Below are 21,749 nucleotides of genomic sequence, written 5' to 3' on the forward strand. Positions count from 1 at the left end.
GTCACACCTTGGGCAAGGTGTAGCTCCTGCTTAGCTCCCCCCTCCCCCCAATCAGGGTCACGTGATTGGTGGTAGAAGGTCATATGAGCAGCTGGTGCACATCATAGTTCCTGGTTATGTGACCTTTGGCACCAGGCAGGCAATCTCTGAAGGCGTATTGATAATGACTGGGGTCAACCGTCTTGAAAAGACACTGCCCAGAAGAAAGCAATGGCAAGCCACTTCTGTAGAAAAATTTACTAAGAACAATCATGGTCATGGAAAGACCATGATCGCCCGTGACATACGACATGGCACATAATGAACAAATGAACATGTTTCTTGTGATTTTGTTTCCAGTAATTATCTCACCTCTGATTCCTTCTTGTTATCACTATTAGTGGGGCAAGTAGAGGTCTATTGTGTTGCTCATTGTGGGATGGAAGAGCAGCTGAATAATTTTCCTGGATCTTTATCACATTTTACCAGTTACTGTATAGAGCAGGGGTAGAAAAGCCAACACACCCAAAATGCTGGTGGAACTCAGCAGGCCAGGCAGCATCTATAGAAAAGAGTAGACAGCAGATGTTTGCTTTCTTCTGGCAGTGTCTTTACAAGACAGATGACCCCAGCCATTACCAATACTCTTCAGAGATTGTCTGCCTGACATCAGTGGCCACGTAACCAGGAACTGTGATGTGCACCAGCTGCTCATACAACCATCCCCACTTGCTCCCACGTGACCCTAATCGGCGGGGGGGGGGGGGGTGGTGGTGGTGCTAAGCAGGAGCTACACCTTGCCCAAGTGTAATATGAAGGCTAGGGTTGAAAAGAGTGCCTTACACCTCATTTGGTAGAGACAAATCTCCCTCTGTCACCCTGAAGAAACTTGTACAATGAGGTAAATTTAGAGAAATAAAAATCTGTAAGCAGGAAAAAGGGTCTTGGCCTGAAATGTCAACTGTTTATTCTTTTCCAAAGATGCTGCCTGACCTGCTGAGTTCCTCCAGCATTTTGTGTGTGTTGCCCTGGATTTCCTATTCTGCATATTTTCTCACCTTTGTAGAAATAAAACAAACTTTGTTAATAGCCATTGTTGCCTTATTTACAATGAATTGACAAATTACCAAATCTTTCTTCCCATTTGGTTTCCATCTATTGTCTCTGTCACAACAATCGATCCAACTTCAACAGAGGTTTAGTCACTTAAAGTCATCACAGTTTGAAGTGGTAAAGCCATTACATCTAATTTCCATCACAAGAAAAAGGCTCTTGAGATTTGATCAAGTAAACAATATTTATTTTTCTGACTGAGACTATTCCAATACTTCCATATCTGTAGTTTGGTCTATTTTAAGCAGCAACATCACTGATGAAGATCATGGTATTTGATTTCCTATTACCAAACTGTAGCATAATTTCAGTTTAATTATTCAAAAATGTATTGATGCAAAGCGTCTACATTTTGTGTCTCTTGTGGTCTGTGAAATGCAAGCAGCACTTAACAGTTTCAGATATCTTTTTTCTTATTATCAATTCTGGTATCAAGTGAGTTGGCATTTTGTCTGAGGTTATCTGTTTTCTGACAGATTTCTTCATTAGTCTTCCCATATTCATTATCAATCTCTCTTATTAATATATCTCATACGGGCTCAGTTGTTGCAAAGGAAAGGATTCAGCAAGCCAAACAGATCTATCAGCTTCATTTCTAGCACTCTCTCTCGTTCATGAGGAAGGATGGTGATACATTTTAACAGTAGAAAATCTATTACAATGCAAGAGTAGTTCCATTTGGATTAATCCTAGCAGTAGATCCCGATTCTGATAAAGAATATATTTTTATTCTGATTTAGTAGTTAAACTATAAATGGAAATGAAAAGTTCTCAACAGTGAAACCTCATGGTTATATGAAAAACAGTACTTGCACCCGGATCTTGTGATATTCATGCATCATTACATTGGGATTTGGTGTTCTAATAGTACTTGCTCTCTTGTATTGTAGATTATAATACATGATATATATTTCATAGATTTTACGCTTAATTTTCAAAGGTTCATTTTATTATCAAAGTATACATGTACAATACAACTCTGATATTTGTCTTCTCCAGACAGCCATGAAATACAGAAGACCCACGGGAGTCATGAAGCAAAAAGACATCAACTGTGAACAAAAAGGAAAAAGAAATAAACTCACAAATCATAAAAATAACTAACAGATTGCCCACACAAAAAAGTGACAGCTGGAACATCAAACCCCAAACCCCTGTAACCCCTCCCTCACACAGAAAGTAGCACATTGCCCACTCAGAACCCCAGCCAGCCAATCTGCAACAAAAACAAAAGCACGGAAAACCGAATGAGATTGCAAAGGTATATCTGAAGGTTTAGCTATTACTCTGCTCACAATGACAACTAAATAACATATTACTGATCTGAGGCAGTTCGATGATCTGTAGTTTTTGTATCAAGTGAATAGTAGGTGTCTAATGATGTTCAGTACTTGAAGACCAAGGTTGTTTAATTTAGGTGAAGCATTTGATGCCTCTGGGCCTGTACTCAGAAGGATGAGGTGGTATCTTATTGAAACCTACCTAATACTAAAGGGCCTGGGATAGAACAGATGTGGAGAGGATGCATCCATTAGTAGGAGAGTTTAGGATTTGAGGGCATAGTCTCAGAATAAAGGGATGTCCTCTTAAAATTTATTAGTAAAAGCGTGAAGGGTTATAGGGAGAAGCTGGGTTTGAAAACCAGCAGCCGTGATTGAATGGCGGAGCAGACTCAGTGAGTCACATGACCTAATTCTGGTCCTCTGTGTTATGGTCTTACGGAAAGTAGGAAATTTCCACTGCTTAAAAGACAATTTTGGGTTTTACAAAAATCTGATACATTTTAGTTTCCAAAATTCTTTAACTTAATAAAACTGATTTATCTTTTGTAAAACTTATTTATTCTGTGTCTGAATTTATCACTTACTGTTTATGAATTGTTCAACGATTCATTGATTATGTATGAATCAGTACACAACTCTGAGATTCATTTTCTCTAGACAGCCACGGAGCAAAGAAAGAACATGAAAGTCATTCAGAGAGAAACATCAAACCCACCCCCCCACCACAAAGGAGATCGGCATCTTGATCACCAACCCCCAAACTCCCTCCTTCCACACAAAAACAATAAAAGAACATCAACCCCACACAAAACATAACAAGACCATCAATCCCTAAATAACTCCTTCCCTTGCACAACAAAACAGAAAATAAATGAATTGTGGCTTTGTTTATGAACTAACTTTAATGTCCCATGAGTGGGAAAAAATTCTCTACAGGACTCCTTTGGTTGAAATGTGTTATAATTTTCTTCAAGAACGCAAAGGGCATTCAAACTAAAGCTCTTCCTGAAAGAAATGACTTTTACAGTAGAGAACATAGATTGAATTGTTTTTGACAAATTGCGATGAGTATTTTTTTCCATGCTTAGTATTAAGCCACAATGGCTGTTCCTGGCAGAATTTCTGGATATTAGTGGATGTCATTGCATAGCTGCACCCAACCCCACCGACGCACCATTACCAAGGAGAGAAGCTCAGGAAACTCTAGGTTGCCAGCCACTTGGGGGTAGAGACAGCATGTCAAGTTGAAGAACAAACAAGCGAGGAGCTGCCAATGCTGGAAACCAGAGTAACACACAGAAAATGCTGGAGGAAATCGGCAGGCCAGGCAGCATCTATGGAAAAGAGTAAACAGTCGACGTTTCGGTCCGAGACCCTTCTTCAGAACTGGAAAAAAGAGATGAGAAGTTAGAGGGAAAGGTGGGGAGGAGGGGAGAAAGAAATCCAAGGTAGTAGGTGATAGTGAAACTGGGGAAGGAGGAGTGGTGAAGTGAACAGCTGGGAAGTTGATTGGTGAAAGAGATAAAGGGCTGGAGAAGGGGGAATCTGATAGGAGAGAAGGCCCTGGAAGAAAGGGAAGGATGAGGAGAACCAGAGGGAGTGATGGACAGGTAAGGGGATAAGGTGAGAGAGGGAAATAGGAAGGGAGAATGGTGAAGATGAGTGGCACTGACTAGAAGTTAAAAAAATCAATGTTTGTGCCATCAGGTTGGAGGCTACCCCGATGAAATATAAGGTGTTGCTCCTCCAACCTGAGTGTTGGCTCATCACGGTAGTAGAGGAGGCCATGGACTGTGTTACGAAAACCCCGTAACCAGGTAACTTACCAGCAAAGATAGATGGATCAGCTGAGTCGGATGCTACTATTTTCAAACGTTTTATTCAATAAGGGCACAAACGTATGGTTAATACAAAACATTCAAATCGTCAAAACTCAATCTAAAACACCGGTGTAACCATAATCAATCAGAAATAAGCTCTTTCGTTGTCTAGGGTATATAATACTGAGTCCAATTGGAAATATAAAGAGTCACTCTGAAGTCTGCAGGCTTTCGGTTTCACGTGTTGGAGAGAGAGAGAGATAAAACGGAAAAACTTGCCCCAAAACATCCGTGGAATCAGGGGAGCGATCTTCCCCGTTGTTAGTTAAAAGCGATCTTCCGTTGGTTCCAGCCACAAACCCCGCATTCGGAATTTAACGCACGTGGCTTATTTCAAAATGGCTTCCCGTTCCCATGGGAAGCGGTATCGTGCTTCTTGGTGTCTCCTTGGTGCGTCTGAGGGTCGTCCTCTTTCAGACCCTTCTTTATACTGCCTCACGGGATCTCAGGTGTCAATCAGGTTGCAGGTGATGCAATCTCTCTCTCAACCAGCCCACTTTGCCCGAGGGCTTTACAATGTCCCTGCGAGTTGGCACGTCTGCAGTTCCCAGGTGTCTCCTGAGAACAATGCCACAGTCACCAGCTTTTGTCCCAGTGGAATGTCTTTCCATTTCCTGTGTCCATTCAGCCTGTCTCTCTCTCTCTCTTTTGGGTCATTGACCCCCCTTTTACTAGGGCTCTTGCAATTCTCACAAAGGAGGGGGCTGGTATCATATCATATCGTAATGGGAATGTGAAGTAGAATTGAAATTGGTGCCACTGAGAGATCCCGCTTTCTCTGGCAGGTGAAGCAAAGGTGCTCGGCACAGTCTCCCAATCTGTGTCTGGCCTCACTGATATACAGGGGGCCATGCCAGGAACACTGGATACAGTATATGACCCCAAAAGACTCACAGGCAAAGTGTCTCCTCACCTGGAAGGACTGTTTGGGACCCTGGAATGGTAGTGAGGGAGGAGGTGCAGGGGCAGGTATAGCACTTGTTCTACTCGCAAAGATAAGTTCCGGAAGGGAGGAATGGACAAGGGAGTCACGTACAGAATGATCCCTGCAGAAAGCGGAAAGTTGGGGGTAGGGAAAGATGTGCTTGGTGGTGGGGTCCCATTGGAGATGGCGGAAGTTAAGGAGAATTATGTGCTGGACATGAAGGCTGGTGGGGTAGTAGGTGAGGACAAGAGGAACCCTATCCCTGATAGGATGCGGGTGCGTGGGGTGAGGGCAGACATGCATGAAATGGAAGTGATGCGTTTGAGGGCAGAGTTGATGGTGGAGGAAGGAAAGCCTTCTCTTTGAAGAAGGAAGACTTCTCATTAGTTCTGAAATGAAAAGCCTCATCCAGAGAGTAGATGTGGCAGAGATGGAAGAATTAAGAGAAGAGGATGGCATTTTTACGAGTAACAGGGTGGGAAGAGGTATAGTCCAGGTAGTTGTGAGAATCAGAGGGGTTTGTAACAGATGTTAGTAGATAAACTGTCTCAAGAGATAGAGACAAAGAGATCAAGAAAGGGGAGGGAGGTGGAAATAGACCAAGTAAATTTGAGGGCAGGGTGGAAGCTGGAGGCAAAGTTGATGAAGTTGACAAGCTCTGCATAGGTGTAGGAAGCAGCACCAATGTAGTTGTTGAAGTAGTGTAGAAGAAGTTGGGGAGCGATATCAGTGTTTGGAACTGACTCTTCCACGTAGTTGACAAAAGAGCAGACACAGCTTCCCATGGCTACACCTTTTTTTTTTGAAGGAAGTGGGAGGAGCCAAAGGGGAAATTATTTAGAGTGAGGATCAGTTCCACCAGATGGAGTGGAAGTGGTTGGGTTTGGTGTCCAGAAAGAAGTAGGGAGCTTTGAGGCCTTCCTGATGGGGGATGGAGGTGTAAAAGGGACTGGAAAAAGTCCATAGCAAAACTGAGATGACCTGGTCATTAAAAAGATCAAGGGTGTGTGAAGTGTCATGGATGTAACTAGGAAGGGACTGAACTGGAGGGATAAAGCAGAGTCAAGATATGCAGATATAAGTTTGGTGGGTCAGGAACAAGCAGACAATGGGTCTACCTGAACAGGCAGATATGTGGAAGTTAGGTAGGAGGTAGAAATGGGAGGTGCGGGATAAGAGAACTATAAAGTTGATAGCATTGGATGGAAAATCCCCAGAGTTAATAAGGTCTGTGATGATGTGGGTGACGGTGGCCTGGTGCTCCTTAGTGGGGTCCTGTTCAAGGTGTAAGTAAGAGGAGGTGTCTGAAAGTTGCCGCTGGGCCTCAGTAAGGTAGATATCAACCACTAGACTACTACAGCACCTCCCTGATCTGCAGGTTTGATGGTGAAGTGAGGATTAGTTTGGAAAGAGTGGAGAGCAGTACATTCAGAAGGCGGAAGGTTAGAATTGAAGAGAGGAGTAGTAAAGTTGAGATAGTTGATGTCTCATCAGCAGTTAGCAATGAAAAAATCAAGAGCAGGCAGGAGACCAGAGTAGGGTGTCCAGGAAGAGGAAGTGGAGGAGGATTGAAGACGGGAGAAGGGGTCATCAGTGCAGGCTGGAAAGATCTTGTTAAAGAAGTAGGCACGGAAAAGGAGGCAGCAGAGGAAGAGCTCAGCGTCATGGTGGGTATGGAACTCACTGAGGTGTGGGTGCAGGGGGCAAAGGTGAAGCCCTTACTGAGGACAGAACATTCTGTCCCAGAGAGGGGAACGTCATTAGGAATTGTGAAGACAATTTTCAAGCTGAAGATTTCAGTGAACTCCAAATTAGTTTTAAAAGAGGCATAGTCTATACTTTTCTGTGTCATAGGCTAAAAAAATCTGTATTTAATTACTTCTTGCCTCCTATTTGTGCTTCTCATTGACAAACAATATTCTGCAAGTGCCAGAAGTAGAGTTAGAGGAATCTTCAGTGGATGATGGTACCCTTCTCTATATTTGCTTTTTGGTTTGTAAAGGAACAAATACAATTCTATCCTGCCCCAGTTTCCAAAACCATATTATCTCCACTTTAAAGTAGCACTGCAGTAGAGCTAATAGAATATTGCCTTGCAGTACCAGAGACTTGGATTCATTCCTGAGCTTCAGTGTTGTCTGTGCGGAATTTGTACATTCTCTCTGTGACTGTGTGGAATTCCTCCGGGTGTACCAGTTTGCTTCCACATCACAAGGGTATGTGACTTGGTAGGTTAATTGGCCATTGCATATTGTCTGCAGTGCGTGTGTAAATTATAGGAGGAGCTGCTGAGAATGTGGGAAGAATGAAAAAATGAGTCTGTTTTAGAATTTCTGTACACACCCATGGTTACTGGTTGTTGTTAACTCTGAGCTAAAGGCCATCTTTCTGTGCTGTTTCATCCCAAAGAAGAAGCATTTTAAAAGGAGGATGAGGCAACCATGGCTGACAAGGGGATTCAAAGACAATATAAAAGCAAAAGAAAGGGCAAACAATAGTGGGAAGCTAGAGAATTGGGAAGTTTTTAGAGGCTTACAGAAAGCAACTAAAGAGCAATAAGGGGAGAAAAGATGAATTATGAAGAATAACTAGCCAATAATAAAAAAGCAAAAGATATTTAGACATAAAAATAGTAAAAGAGATACAAGAATGGGCATTGGACTGCTGGAAAATGACGCCGGAGAAGCAATAATAGGGAAACTAGAAATGACAGGTGAACTAAATAATTATTCTGAATCAGTCTTCAGTATGGAAGACAACAGCAACATGCCACAAATTCTAGAAAGTCAGATTCTAAAGAGAAGGCACTTCAGAAAATGAAAGGTCTGAAGGTACATAAGTTACTTGGATCAGATGGACTACACCCCAGGGTTCTGAAAGAGATTGCCCAATAGATTGTGGGGGGCATTAGTAATGGTCTTTCAAGAGTCAATAAAGTCAGAATTGTTCCAGAGGACTGCAAATTTGCAAGTGTCATTCCACTCTTTAGGAAGGGAGGGAGACACAATACAGGAACTTATAGGCCTGTTAGCCTGACTTAGGCATTGGTAAGATTTTAGAGTCCATTATTAAGGATGAAGTTCTGGGATATTGGAAGCACTGGATAAAATAGGATGAAGTCAGAATCGTCTCCTTAAGGGGAGATCTGGTCTGACAAACCTATTGGAAATGTTTGAGGAAGTAATGAGCAGGACAGACAGGAGAGTCAAAGGATGATTTTTACTTGTACTTTCTGAAGGCCTTTGACAAGATGCCATATATAAGGCTGCTAAATAAGATAGGTGCCCATGATATTGCAGGACAGCTATTAGCATAGATAGAAAACTGGGTGACTTTCAGAAGGCAAAAGAGCCTTTTTTTCTTGTTGGCTGATAGTAACTAGAGGTGTTCTGCAGTGACCAATGTTGAGTCCACATGTTAATGATCTAGATGATGGAATGAATAGACGATTGTTCCCAAGTTGTGGATGATACAAAAATAGCTGGAGGTGCAGGTAATGTTGAGGAAGAAGGGAATTTGCAGATGGACTTGTACAGGTTAGGAGAATGGGTAAAGAAGAGGCAGATGAAGTACAGTGTAGGGAAGTACACTCGGTGGCCACTGAGTGTTTGCTCATAGTCCTCGGCGGCTCTAGCCCATCCATTTCAAGGTTCACATGTTGTGCATTCAGAGATGCTCTTCCGTACACCACTGTCGTTACTCGTGGTTATTTGAGTTATTGTCACTTTCCTGTCAACTTGAACCAGTATGGCCTTTCGTCTACAGTCTCTCTCATTAACAAGGCATTTTCGTCCATAGAACTGCTCCTCACTGGGTGTTTCTCTATTTCTTGCACAACTCTATTTAAACTTTAGAGATGGTTGTGCATGAAAATCCCAGGAGATCAGTTTCTGTGATACTCGAATGACCCCATTTGACACCCATAATCATTCCACAGCCAAAGTCACTTAGATCATGTTCCTTCCCCATTCTGATGCTTGATCTCAACAACTGAACCTCTTGACCATGCCTGCATGCTTTTATGCATTGAGTTACTGCCACATGACTGGTTGATTAGATACTTGCCTTAATGAACTGATATACCTAATAAAGTGGACACTGAGAGTATACGAGGGGTGATTGATATGTTCATGGCCTAAGGTAGAAGGAGTCAATTTTAGAATACCTAGAACATTTATTTTTCAACATAGTCCCTTCATACATTTACACACTTAGTCCAGCGGTCGTGGAGCATACGGATCTTGGACCTCCAGAAAGAGTCTGCAGCAGGGGTGATTGATCAGTTCGTGGCCTATGGTAGAAGGAGATGAGTTATACAGCTCTCGTTACATGCACATGCAGTTCAACTTTTAGAGTGATTATGCAGAAAGTTTGAAGTTAATAACTCATCTCCTTCTACCTTAGGCCACAAACTTATCAATCACCCTGATGAGTTATTAACTTCAAACTTCCTGAATAATCACTGAAAGGGTTGAACTGCATGTGCATGTAATGAGAGCTGTATAACTCATCTTCTTCTACCTTAGGCCACAAACTTATCAAACACCCCTGCTGCGGACACTTTCTGGAGGTCCAAGATCCATATGCTCCATGACCACTGGACTAAGTGTATAAATGTAGGAAGGGACTATGTTGAAAAATAAATGTGCTCGGTTTTCTAAAATTGACTCCTTCTACCTTAGGCCACGAACTTATCAATCACCCCTCGCGTTCTGCTGTTCTTTTCGCCTGTTTCCTTAGAATGGCTCTGTTCTGTGCAAGTCAGTTTTAGTTTAAACTTTACCACAGAATTAAGCAAATAACTTAAGGAAATAATTTAGTAAAATGCTGAAGGAGATTTGTCACCATCTGCCAACTCAGATGGATACATTTTGAATCTAATAACGTGGCCACTGAGTGCTTATGGTCATAGACTTTGGTAGAGGGAATAAAACCATAAACTATTTTCTAAAAGAGGAGAGAATTCAGAAATCAGAGGTGCAAAGAGACTTGTGAGTCCTGTTGCAGGGTTCTTTAAAGATTAGAACATAGACTTGATGGAGTCATAGAGCACTACAACACAGAAACATGCCCTTTGTCTTACCTCATCCATTATAAATTATTAATCTGCCTATCCCTTCAACCTGCATCCGGACCATAGCCATCCATGTGCCCACCTAAATTTCTCTTAAAAATTGAACTCGCATGCACCACATTCACAGGCAGCTTGTTCCATGCTATCATACCTTCTGAGTGAAAAGGTTCCCACTTATGTTCCCCTTAAACATTTCACCTTTCACCCTTAACCTTGACCTTTAGTTCTAGTCTTACCTAACCTCAGTGGAAAAAGCCTGCTTGCATTTACTCTGTCTATACCCTTCAAAATCTTGTATACTTTTGTCGATCAAATCCCCCATCATTTTCCTAAACTGTAGGGAATTATGTCCTAACCTATTCAACATTTCTCTATAACTCAGGTCCTCAAGACTTGGCGAACTCATTGTAATTTTTTTCTGCACTCTTTCAATCTTATTGAAATCATTCTTGTGGGCAAGTGACCAGAACTGCATACAATATTCCAAATAAGGCCTCATCAATGTATTACACCACTTCAAAATAACATCCCAACTCCTGTAGTCAATATTTTAATTCATGAAGGCCAATGTGCCAAAAGCTGTTTTTACATCCTTATCTATCTGTGATGCCACTTACAAGAAATTATGGATCTATATTCCCAGATTCCTCTATTCTACCACACTCCTCAGTGCCTTACAGCTCACTGTGTAGGTTGTAAGCTAGTTTGGTTTCCCAAAGTGCAAACCTTATACTTCTCTGCATTAAATTCTATATCCCTCTTTTCAGCCCATACTTCCACCTGGTTCAGATCCCACTACAAGCTTTGATAACCTTCCCCACTGTCTACTATACCCCCAATCTTGGTGTCGTCTGCAAATTCGCTGATCCAGCTTACTGCATTGTTATTCAGATCATTGATATAGACGACAAATAGGAACAGACCCAACACTAGTCACAACCCTCCAGTCAGAGAGGCAACAATCTACTACCTCTCTCTGGTTTCTCCCACAAAGCCAATATGTCATCCTGAATGCCAAATGACTGAACCTTCTTGACCTATCTCCCATGTCCATGTAAGTGACATCCACTACCTTGGTTTCATCAACTTTCCTGGTAAGTTCCTCAAGAAACTCTAAAATTGTTTGGACACAGCCACACACAAAGCCATGTTACTAACCCTAGTCAGTCCCTGTCTATCCAAATAGCTTTATATCCAGTCCCTTAGAATATCTTCCTATAATTTACCCACTACTGATGTCAGGCTCACTAGCCTATTATTTTCTGGCTTATTTTTTGAGCCTTTCTTAAACAATGGAGCAACATTAGCTATCCTCTAATCTTCTGGAACTGCACCCATATCTAAGGATGTTTTAAATATCTCAGCTATGGCCACTGTAATTACTGCACTAACCTCCCCCATTGTCCAAGTGAACACATTGTAATAGTCTGGGGATTTATCCATCTTAGTTTGCCTCAAGACAGCAAACAATTCCTCTGTTGTAATCTGTATATAGTCCATGATCGCACAGGTATTGCAGATTGAGTTGATAGTACGGAAGGCAAATGCAATGTTTGCTTTCATTTCCAGGAGACTAGAATATAAATGCAAGGATGTAATGCTGAGGCGTTATAAGGCATTGGTCAGACCAAGTTGTGAGTTTCATGAGCTGTTTTGGACCCCTTATTGAAAGAAAGTTATGCTGGCATTGGAGAGAGTCCAGAGGAGATTTATAAGAATGATTTTGGGGACGAAAGTGCTAACATATGAAGAGTGTTTTGTGACTCTGGCCCTGATTTCACTGGGGTTTAAAGAATGAGCTCACTGAAACCTATCAAATATCAAAAAGGCTGGACAAGGTGGTCAGGGAGAATGTTTCCAGCAGTGGGAAGGTCCTGGACCAGAGGGCACACCCTCAGAATACAAGGATGTCCATTTAGAACAGAGTGTGATGATTTTGTGGAGTTCATTGCCACAGATGGCTGTGGAGACCAAGTCACTGAGTGTATTTAAAACAAAGTTTTTTAGTAAGGGTCTCAAAGGTTATGGAAAGGAAGCAGGAGAATGGGGGTTCAGTGGGAAAGAAATAAATCAGCCATGATCAAATGACAGAGTAGACTTACTGAGGTGAAAGGCCTAATTCTACTTGAATAACATATGCTCTTATCTCTCTATCAGCCTTAGTATATTGAACATTTGTCACACATTTGGCATGTGTTATCAGAAAAGTAATAGAAATGTGCGTACATACACTTTGAGATTTGGTGAGTAAAATTTTTATATCTTTATTTAGCTTTGTTTTTTTTCTCTATTTCATAATAATCTAGCAGTAATGAATCTGAACAGCTTTTTTCCAACAGTCTACTCTAGTACAGGTATGGTATCCCATCACTGTTGCTACCATACCAAGAAACAAGGTTCCAGCTATGTACCTAAACAAAACATCTGGAAGTTTGAATGGTCTGGAGTTCAAATTAAATGACTTTGTTTACAGGGGAGCTTCATCTCAGGAGGTACTAATCTTTTTAATATTATTTTGAAATTGAATGTCTTGTTCTTTGGTATTTTACAATGTAAATTTGATTGTGGATGACAAATACACTATTTCAAAGCACGCAATGGTTTCCAGTCAATAAATAAATGCGAAAGTCAAATGAAAACATTTTTGTTTAATTATTCATTCAGTTGGTTGCATTTCAGCACTTTGAAGTTTTGGCATGTGTAAGAAAATAATTTTACAACTTCTCCGTAATCATAGGGATCACAGGCTTTTTTATGCAAATCAGAAATATAGCTCAATGATAGAAAGTTTCAGTGTGTATATTATTTGAAATGATATGCAGTGTTTACAGATGAAGAGTGATTTTTGTCTACTCTGCAGACACAGTATTAATGAGCATAAATATATAAAATATCAGAAAATCATTTTTTTTCAATAAAGTTCAAAGTTCATTTATTATCAAAGTAAGTATGCCATACACAACCTTGAAATCCATCTTTTTGCAGGCAGCCATAAAGCAAAGAATCCCAACAGAATCCATGAAAAACCCCAAACCACAAACCCTCAAACATCCAATTGTGAAAAAAGAACAAATCGTACAAACAATAAAAACAGAAACAAATAATGTATAGAACATGAACCACGGAGTCCCTGAAAGTGAGTCCACAGTGATAACTTTCCCTTTATTTTAAATCTGTGGAGGGAAATTTTGCTTTGTGTATGCGTGGCTAGGCATAGCTCAAATACCATCCATAAATTTGCCGAGAATACAACCATTGTTGGTAGAATCTCAGGTGGTGACGAGAGGGCGTTCAGGAGTGAGATATGCCAACTAGTGGAGTGGTGCCACAGCAACAACCTGGCACTCAATGTCAGTAAAACGAAAGAGCTGATTGTGGACTTCAGGAAGGGTAAGATGAAGGAACACATACCAATCCTCATAGAGAGATCAGAAGAGAGAATGGGCAGCTTCAAGTTCCTGGGTGTCAAGATCTCTGAGGATCTAACCTGGTCCCACCATATCAATGTAGTTATAAAGAAGGCAAGACAGCGACTATATTAGGAATTTGAAGAGATTTGGCACGTCAACAAATACACTCAAAAACTTCTATAGTTGTACCATGGAGAGCATTCTGACAGACTGCATCACTGTCTGGTATGGAGGGGCTACTGCACAGGACCAAAAGAAGCTGCAGAACATTGTAAATATAGTCAGCTCCATCTTGGGCACTAGCCTACAAAGTACCCAGGACACCTTTAGGGAGTGGTATCTCAGAAAGGCAGCGTCCATTATTAAACCCCTCCAGCACCCAGGGCATGCCCTTTTCTCACTGTTACCATCAGGTAGGAGGTATGGAAGCCTAAAGGAACACACTCAGTGGTTCAAGAACTGCTTCTTTCCCTCTGCCATCCGATTCCTAAATGGACATTAAATCTTTGGACACTAACTCATTTTTTTAATATACAGTACTTCTGTTTTTGCATGTTTTTTTATATCTATTCAATATACGTAATTGATTTATTTGCTTTTTATTATTATTTTTCTTTTATTCTTTTTTTCTCTCTCTGCTAGATTATGTATTGCATTGAACTGCTGCTGCTAAGTTAACAAATTTCACGTGACATGCCGGTGATAATAAGCCTGGTTCTGATTCTGATTCTGTACTGGCAATCAGAGTCCTGAAACATTTCCTTATGTAGATGTTCCCTTTGTTTCTATAAATTCTTACTTTTTCAAGTATAAATTGTTCCTGAATAATCTTTTCATGATTTGGCTTTTATGCTTGAGGTTGGAACATCTTCCATTTCTTACTCTTTTATCTCAAAAGTAGCAACACAAAGGAAAATTTGATTACTTGTTGTTGAAGTAGCTCTCCGCTTATTCCGCATTTCTTTCAGTGTGTCAGTTTTGTAATTTACTGCCCTAAAATCAACATGTATTCCAGTAAAAATGCTGGAAACTTTACTTCAAAAATCAAAGTGAACTGCTCTCCTGTTCTCAAATCAGAAAATGCTGCAGATACTCAGCAGTTCAAGCAGAAAATGTTAAGAAGCAGAAACAGCTGTTCTGGATGATAATTTTTCAGGAGAGCAGGAAACATCAGAGTGCAAAGTGCAGGTGGGGCGGAGTGGAGTAGAGTGGAATAATTGGAGAGAAAGATGGGTATGTCTTTGCTAGGGTACAGAATAAATTACTAGAGATTAGACATACTACTGGTGTGGTCATAGAAAGGGTGGTCAATTCTTTCTAATCATGACTGAACTATCTATAGGATTACTTATTAATCATAGCTGTGATTAACAAGCATTCACCACCCTTCTTAAACTGCACTGAAGCACTTGTAAGTTGAAAGTAAATTTATTATCAAAGTACATATATATCATCATATACAACCCTAAGATTCATTTTCTTGTGGGCATACTCAATAAATCCAATAACCATAATAGACTGAATGAAAGACGAGACCAAAAAAGGTGGGCAACCAGTGTGCAAATACAAAATAAAGAAAAAAGGAAATAATAATAATAATAATAATAATAATAATAATAATAAGTAAACAAGCAATAAATAGTGAGAACATGGGATGAAGAGTCCTTGAAAGTGAGTCCATAGGTTGTGGGAAGAGTTTTAGTGATGGGGTGAGTGAAGTTTTTCCCTCTGGTTTAGGAGCCGGATAGTTGAGTTGTAACAACTGTTCCTGAATCTGGTGGGGTGAGTCCTGAAGCTCCTGCACCTTCCTTCTGATGGCAACAGCGAGAAGAAAGCATGACCTGGGTGATGGACGACCCTGATAATGGATGCTGCTTTCCTGCAACAACACTCCATGTAGATGTTCTCAATGGTAGTGATGGCTTTACTTGTGATGGACTGGACCTTATCCACTACTTTTTGTAGGACTTTCCATTCACAGACGTTGATATTTGCTGCTAGGCAGTGATGCAGCCAGTCAAAGTTATAGATGTCATGCCAAAATTGCGTAAACATGTAAGGAAGTAGAGGTGCTGTCCTGCTTTTTTCATAATGGTACTTACTGCTGGGCCCAGGACAGGTCTTCTGAAATGATAACACCAAGGAATTTAAAGTTACTGACCCTCTCCACCTCTGATCCCCCATTGAGGACTGGCTCATAGACCTCTTGATTTTTCCTCCTGAAGTTAATAATTGGCTCCTTGGTCTTGCTGACATTGTGTGAGAGGTTGTTGTTGTGGCAATACTCAGTCAGATTTTCAGTCTTCCTCCTACATGCTGATTTGTCACCACCTTTGATTCGTAATATGACAGTGATGTCATCAGCAAATTTAAGGTCAAGTCATTTTTATTGTCATTTTGACCATAACTGCTGGTACAGTACATAGTAAAAATGAGACAATGTTTTTTCAGGACCATGGTGTTACATGACACAGTACAAAAACTAGACTGAACTACGTAAAAAACAACACAGAAAAAAACTACACTAGACTACAGACCTACCCATGACTACATAAAGTGCACAAAACGGTGCAGGCATTACAATACATAATAAACAAGACAATTGAGCAGTAAGGTGTCAGTCCAGGCTCTGGGTATTGAGGAATCTGATAGCTTGGGGGAAGAAACTGTTACATAGTCTGGTTGTGAGAGTCTGAATGCTTCGGTGCCTTTTCCCAGACGGCAGGAGGGAGAAGAGTTTGTACGAGGGATGTGTGGGGTCCTTCATAATGCTGTTTGCTTTGTGGATGCAGCGTGTAGTGTAAATGTTTGTAATGGCGGGAAGAGAGACCCCGATGATCTCAGCTGACCTCACTATCCGCTGCAAGGTCTTGCGATCCAAGATGGTGCAATTTCCGAACCAGGCAGTGATGCAGCTGCTCAGGATACTCTCAATACAATCCCCGTAGAATATGATGAGGATGGGGGGGTTGGAGATGGACTTTCCTCAGCCTTCGCAGAAAGTAGAGACGCTACTGGGCTTTCTTTGCTATGGAACTGGTGTTGAGGGACCAGGTGAGATTCTCTGCCAGGTGAACACCAAGAAATTTGGTGCTCTTAACGATCTCTACCGAGGAGCCGTCGATGTTCAGCGGGGAGTGGTCGCTCCATGCCCTCCTGAAGTCAACAACCATCTCTTTTGTTTTGTTCACATTCAGATACAGGTTGTTGGCTCTGCACCAGTCCGTTAGCCACTGCACCTCCTCTCTGTAAGCTGACTCGTCGTTCTTGCTGATGAGACCCACCACGGTCGTGTCATCCTTAAATATGGCATTGGAGTTGTGCTTAACCACACAGTCATAAGTGTAAAGCGAATAGAGCAGGGGGCTAAGCACACAAGCATCACACCTTGTGCTGATGGAGACTGTGGAGAAGATGTTGGCATCCAAACTGACTGGCGTCTGCAGGTGAGGAAATCTAGGATCGAATTGCATGAAGAGGTATTGTTGACAAGGTCTTGAAGCTTATTGTTTAGTTTTGAGAGGATGATAGTTTTGAATGCTGAGCTGTAGTCAATAAGGAGAATCCTGATGTATGCATCTTTGCTGACCAGATGTTGCAGGATTGAGTGAAGAGCCAGTGAGATGGCATCTGCTGTGGACCTGTTGTGTCAGAAGGAAAACTGGAGTGGATCTAAGTCACTTTTCAGGCAGGGGTTGATCTGTTTCATCAGCATTTATCTCACCTGAGCCATCCTGGTCTTAGCAAATGAAAATCCAAAAAATCTGCAGGCTACTGTAATTCATAGATGAAAACAGAAAATGTTGGAAATACTCAGCAGCTCAGAATGCATTGTGCAAAGAGAAAGAAGAGTTAACATTTCCGATTGAATACCTTTGAGGATGGAATTGAATATAAAGAGTCTTTTGCTTGATACATTAATTGTTTTTCTTTTCACAGATGGTGTTTGAACTGCTGAGTATTTGCATTCTGTATTTTTAAAAGTTTGGGTTCTACTCTATCACAGACAGTCCTTTTGTTCTCACCATCCCACCTCCTCCCACAAGCTGAATTTAAAACACACTTGATTTCTCACATTCCCAGATCTATTTGAAAGACATGGACCAAAACATTCTGTTTCTATCCCCACACATGCTTCCAAGCCTGCTGAGAAAGTTCCAATGTTTTCTTTTTTGAGCCAAGTAGAACAATTCTAACCACAATTTAAACAGTTAGTAAATTTGTTTTCTAGAAAATTGTCGCGTTTTGACACATTGTCCTTGGAGATTTATCTTTTGTTGGCACTGTCCTAAAATCTGGAAAACTAATAAGTGATATGTCAGGTTTTTTTTCCAGTGTGCTTATCAAACTTCAATTCAGGTAAGTAGTGTTACAGTAAAAGTCATGAAAAACATTTTAATAATTCCTGACACAATTTCTTGGTTGAAATTGTATACATTTCTACTAATATTTGACTTCATGTGTGGAATTAACATGTAAGTTTGGTGAGAGTAGAGCATATATAATAGCTAATCAACTGGCTATTTTCTTAGTTTATCAAGGACTCTGATCGTAGGCTGCCAGTTCACACTGGGGAGCCATTTAAGAGATTTTCTTTAAGAATTGGCAAAGCAATCTTTCTACTTATACTGGACTTGTGCAATGATACTTAGTAAAAACAATGTAATATCCACTTCTAGTTAACTGAAACAATAATACTTTCTCTTCTGCTTACAATGCATTCAGAATTCCCTTGCTCCAATGATGAAAGCAAGCAGGCCACACACTCTATAAAACTCTGGTTAGGCCACACTTGGAGTACTGTGTCCAGTTCTGGTCGCCTCACTATAGGAAGGATGTGGAAGCATTGGAAAGGGTACAGAGGAGATTTACCAGGATACTGCCTGGTTTAGAGAGTATGCATTATGATCCGAGATTAAGGGAGCTAGGGCTTTACTCTCTGGAGAGAAGGAGGATGAGAGGAGACATGACAGAGGTGTACAAGTTGTTAAGAGGAATAGATAGAGTGGACAGCCAGTGCCTCTTCCCCAGGGCACCACTGCTCAGTACAAGAGGACATCGCTTTAAGGTAAGGGGAGGAAAGTTCAAGGGGGATATTAGAGGAAGGTTTTTTACTCAGAGAGTGGTTGGTGCGTGAAATGCACTGCCTGAGTCAGTGGTGGAGGCAGATACACTAGTGAAATTTAAGAGACTACTAGACAGGTATATGGAGGAATTTAAGGTGGAGTGTTATATGGGAGGCAGGGTTTAAGGATCGGCACAACATTATGGGCCGAAGGGCCTGTACTGTGCTGTATTGTTCTTTGTTCTTTGTTCTTTCCTTACCACTCCCTCTATTTTGTCTTTCAGGGAGATGTGGACTTCAACTCCGTACATCAGTGATGATAATGGTGCTGCCATTAATTGTATACTTTCCCCTTACCTTTGACCTCCCAAACTGCCTGGATTTAACTCTATCTGCCAATCCTTGGCACATATTGTTTCTGCATAATATCTGTTAAATGATTGGGGGAGTTAGAAGAGGTGGGAGAGCTGTACTACTGATCGGACAGCTGCACTCAGAAGGGATGGAATGGAGGACTCATCCACTGAGCCTATATGAGTAGAACTCAAAAATAAGAAGGGAGCAATCACTCTGATGAGATTGACATTGAGGAATAGATATGCAGGCAGGTTAAGGAAAGGTGTAAAAATAATAGGGTTGTTGTCATGGGGGACTTCAACTTCCCTAATATGAACCGGGACCTTCGGAGAGCAAGTGGCTTAGATGGGGCAGAATTTGTTGGGTGCACCCAGGAGGATTTCTTACATCAACATAAGATGATAAAACATAGAAGCAGAATTCGGCCATTCGGCCCATTGAGTCTACTCCACCATCTCATCATGGCTGATCCATTTCCCTCTCAATCCTCAATTCTCCTGCCTTCTCCCCATAACCTTTAATGCCATAACTAATCAAAAGCCTATCAACATCCATCTTAAATGCACCCCGTGACCTGGCCTCCACTGCCACCCGTGGCAATGAATTCCACAAATTCACCACCCTCTGGCTAAAGAAATTGCTCCTCATCTCTGTTTTGACTGGATGTTCCTCTATTTTGAGGATGAGCCCCCGGTCTATACTCCATCACCAAAGGAAACATCCTCTTCACATCTACTCTATCCAGGCTTTTCAACATTCAATAGGCTTCAATGAGATCCCTCCTTATTCTTCTAAATTCCAGCGGGTACAGGCTCAGAGATTTCAATTGTTGCTCATATGATAACCCTTTCATTCCTGGAATCATTCTCGTGAACCTCCTCTGAATCCACTCCAATGTCAGCACATCCTTTCTTAAATAAAGCACCCAAAAGTGATCACAATAGATGCCTCAGCAGTGCCTTATACAGCATCTGCATTTCATTGTTGCTCTTATATACCAGTCCTCTTGAAATGACTGTTAACACCTTCCTCACCAGCCATTTAACTGAAAATTAACCTTTAGGGAATCGTGCATGAGGACTCCCAAATACCTTTGCACCTTGGAATTTTGAATTTTTTCTCTGTTTTGAAAATAGCTTTTGCTTTTTTTCCCTTCCACCGAAGTGCATGACCATACATATCCTGACATTGTATTCCATCTTCCACTTCTTTGCCCATTCTCCTAATTTGCCTAAGTCCTTCAGCAGCCTCTCTGCTTCCTTAACACTACCTGCCCTTCCACCTATCCTCATATCATCCACAAACTTGACCTCAAAGCCATCATTTTCATCATGCAAATCATTGGCATACAATGTAAAAGAAGTGGTTCCAACATAGACCCCTGTGGAACACCACTGGTCACCAGTAGCCAAGCCGAAAAGGTTTCCCTTATTCCCACTCTTTGCTTGCTGCTTATCAGCCAATGCTCTATCCATGTTAATAACTTTCCTGTAATACCATGGGCTTTTGTTAAGCAGCCTCATGTGTGGCACCTTGTCAAAGGCCTTCTGAAAATTCAAGTACACAACATCAACTGATTCTCTTTTGGTCTATCCTGCTTGTTATTTCTTCAAAGAATTCCAGATTTGTCAGGCAAGATTTTCCCTTAAGGAAACCATACTAACTTTGGCCTATTTTGTCATGTGCCCTCAAGTACCATGAAACCACATCCTTAACAACCGACTCCAACATCTTCCCACCCACTGAGGTCAGACTAACTGGTCTATAATTTCCTTCCTTCTGCCTCTCGCCTTTCTTGAAAACTGGAATGACACTTACAATTTTCCAGTCCTCTGGAACCATGCCAGGATCTAATGTTTCTTGAAAGATCATTACCAATACTTCCACAATCTCTTCATCTGCCGCTTTTAGAACCCTGAGGTGTAGTATGTCAGGTACAGGTGCCTTACCTACCTTCAGACCTTTCAATTTCCCAAGCATCATCTCCCTAGTAATAGAAACTGCACTCACTTCTGCCCCCTGACACTCTTGAACATCCGGCATAGAACCAGTGTCTTCCACAGTGAAGACCAATGAAAATACTTATTTAGTTTGTCTGTCATTTCCTTATCCCCCTTTACTATCTCCCCACCGTCATTTTCCAGCGATTCAATATCTACTCTGCCTCTCCTTAACTCCTTGTATATCTGAAAGAAATTTTGGTATCATTTTTGATATTATGGGCTAGTTTATCTTCATATTTCATTTCTTCCTCTCCCCATTATGGTTTCATTAGTTCCTTTCTATTGGTGTTTAAATATTTCCCAACCCTCTAACTTCCCAGGAATTTTTGTTATATTATATGCACTCATTTGCTTTTATGTTGGCTTTGACTTCCCTTGTCAGCCACAGTTGTGTCATCCTGCCTTTAAAACATGATCTCTTCCAAATTACTTCCAGAAACTCCAATCATTGCTACTCTGCTGCCCTTCCTGTTTGTGTCCCCTTCCAATCACTTTTGGCCAGCTCCTCTCTCATGGCTTCTGTAATTCTCTTTACTCCACTGTAGTACTGATACATTTTATTCTAGCTTCTCCTTTTCAAATTGCAGCATGAATTCTATCATATTATGATCACTGTTTCCTAAGGTTCCTTTATCTTAAGCTCCCTAATCATATTTGGTT

General features: G+C 41.2%; 1 protein-coding gene across 1 annotated transcript in view; it reads left to right on the forward strand.

Moving 5' to 3' along the window:
• nampt2 (nicotinamide phosphoribosyltransferase 2) overlaps positions 1-21,749 on the forward strand; it is a 61,822-nt gene that overhangs the window by 13,769 nt on the left and 26,304 nt on the right. Inside the window, 1 exon segment of the mRNA XM_073072954.1 lies at positions 12,594-12,746. Within this exon segment, the coding sequence (XP_072929055.1) occupies positions 12,594-12,746 (153 nt within the window).

This window comes from Hemitrygon akajei, chromosome 19 (assembly GCF_048418815.1).
Source record: "Hemitrygon akajei chromosome 19, sHemAka1.3, whole genome shotgun sequence".
Taxonomy (NCBI): domain Eukaryota; kingdom Metazoa; phylum Chordata; class Chondrichthyes; order Myliobatiformes; family Dasyatidae; genus Hemitrygon; species Hemitrygon akajei.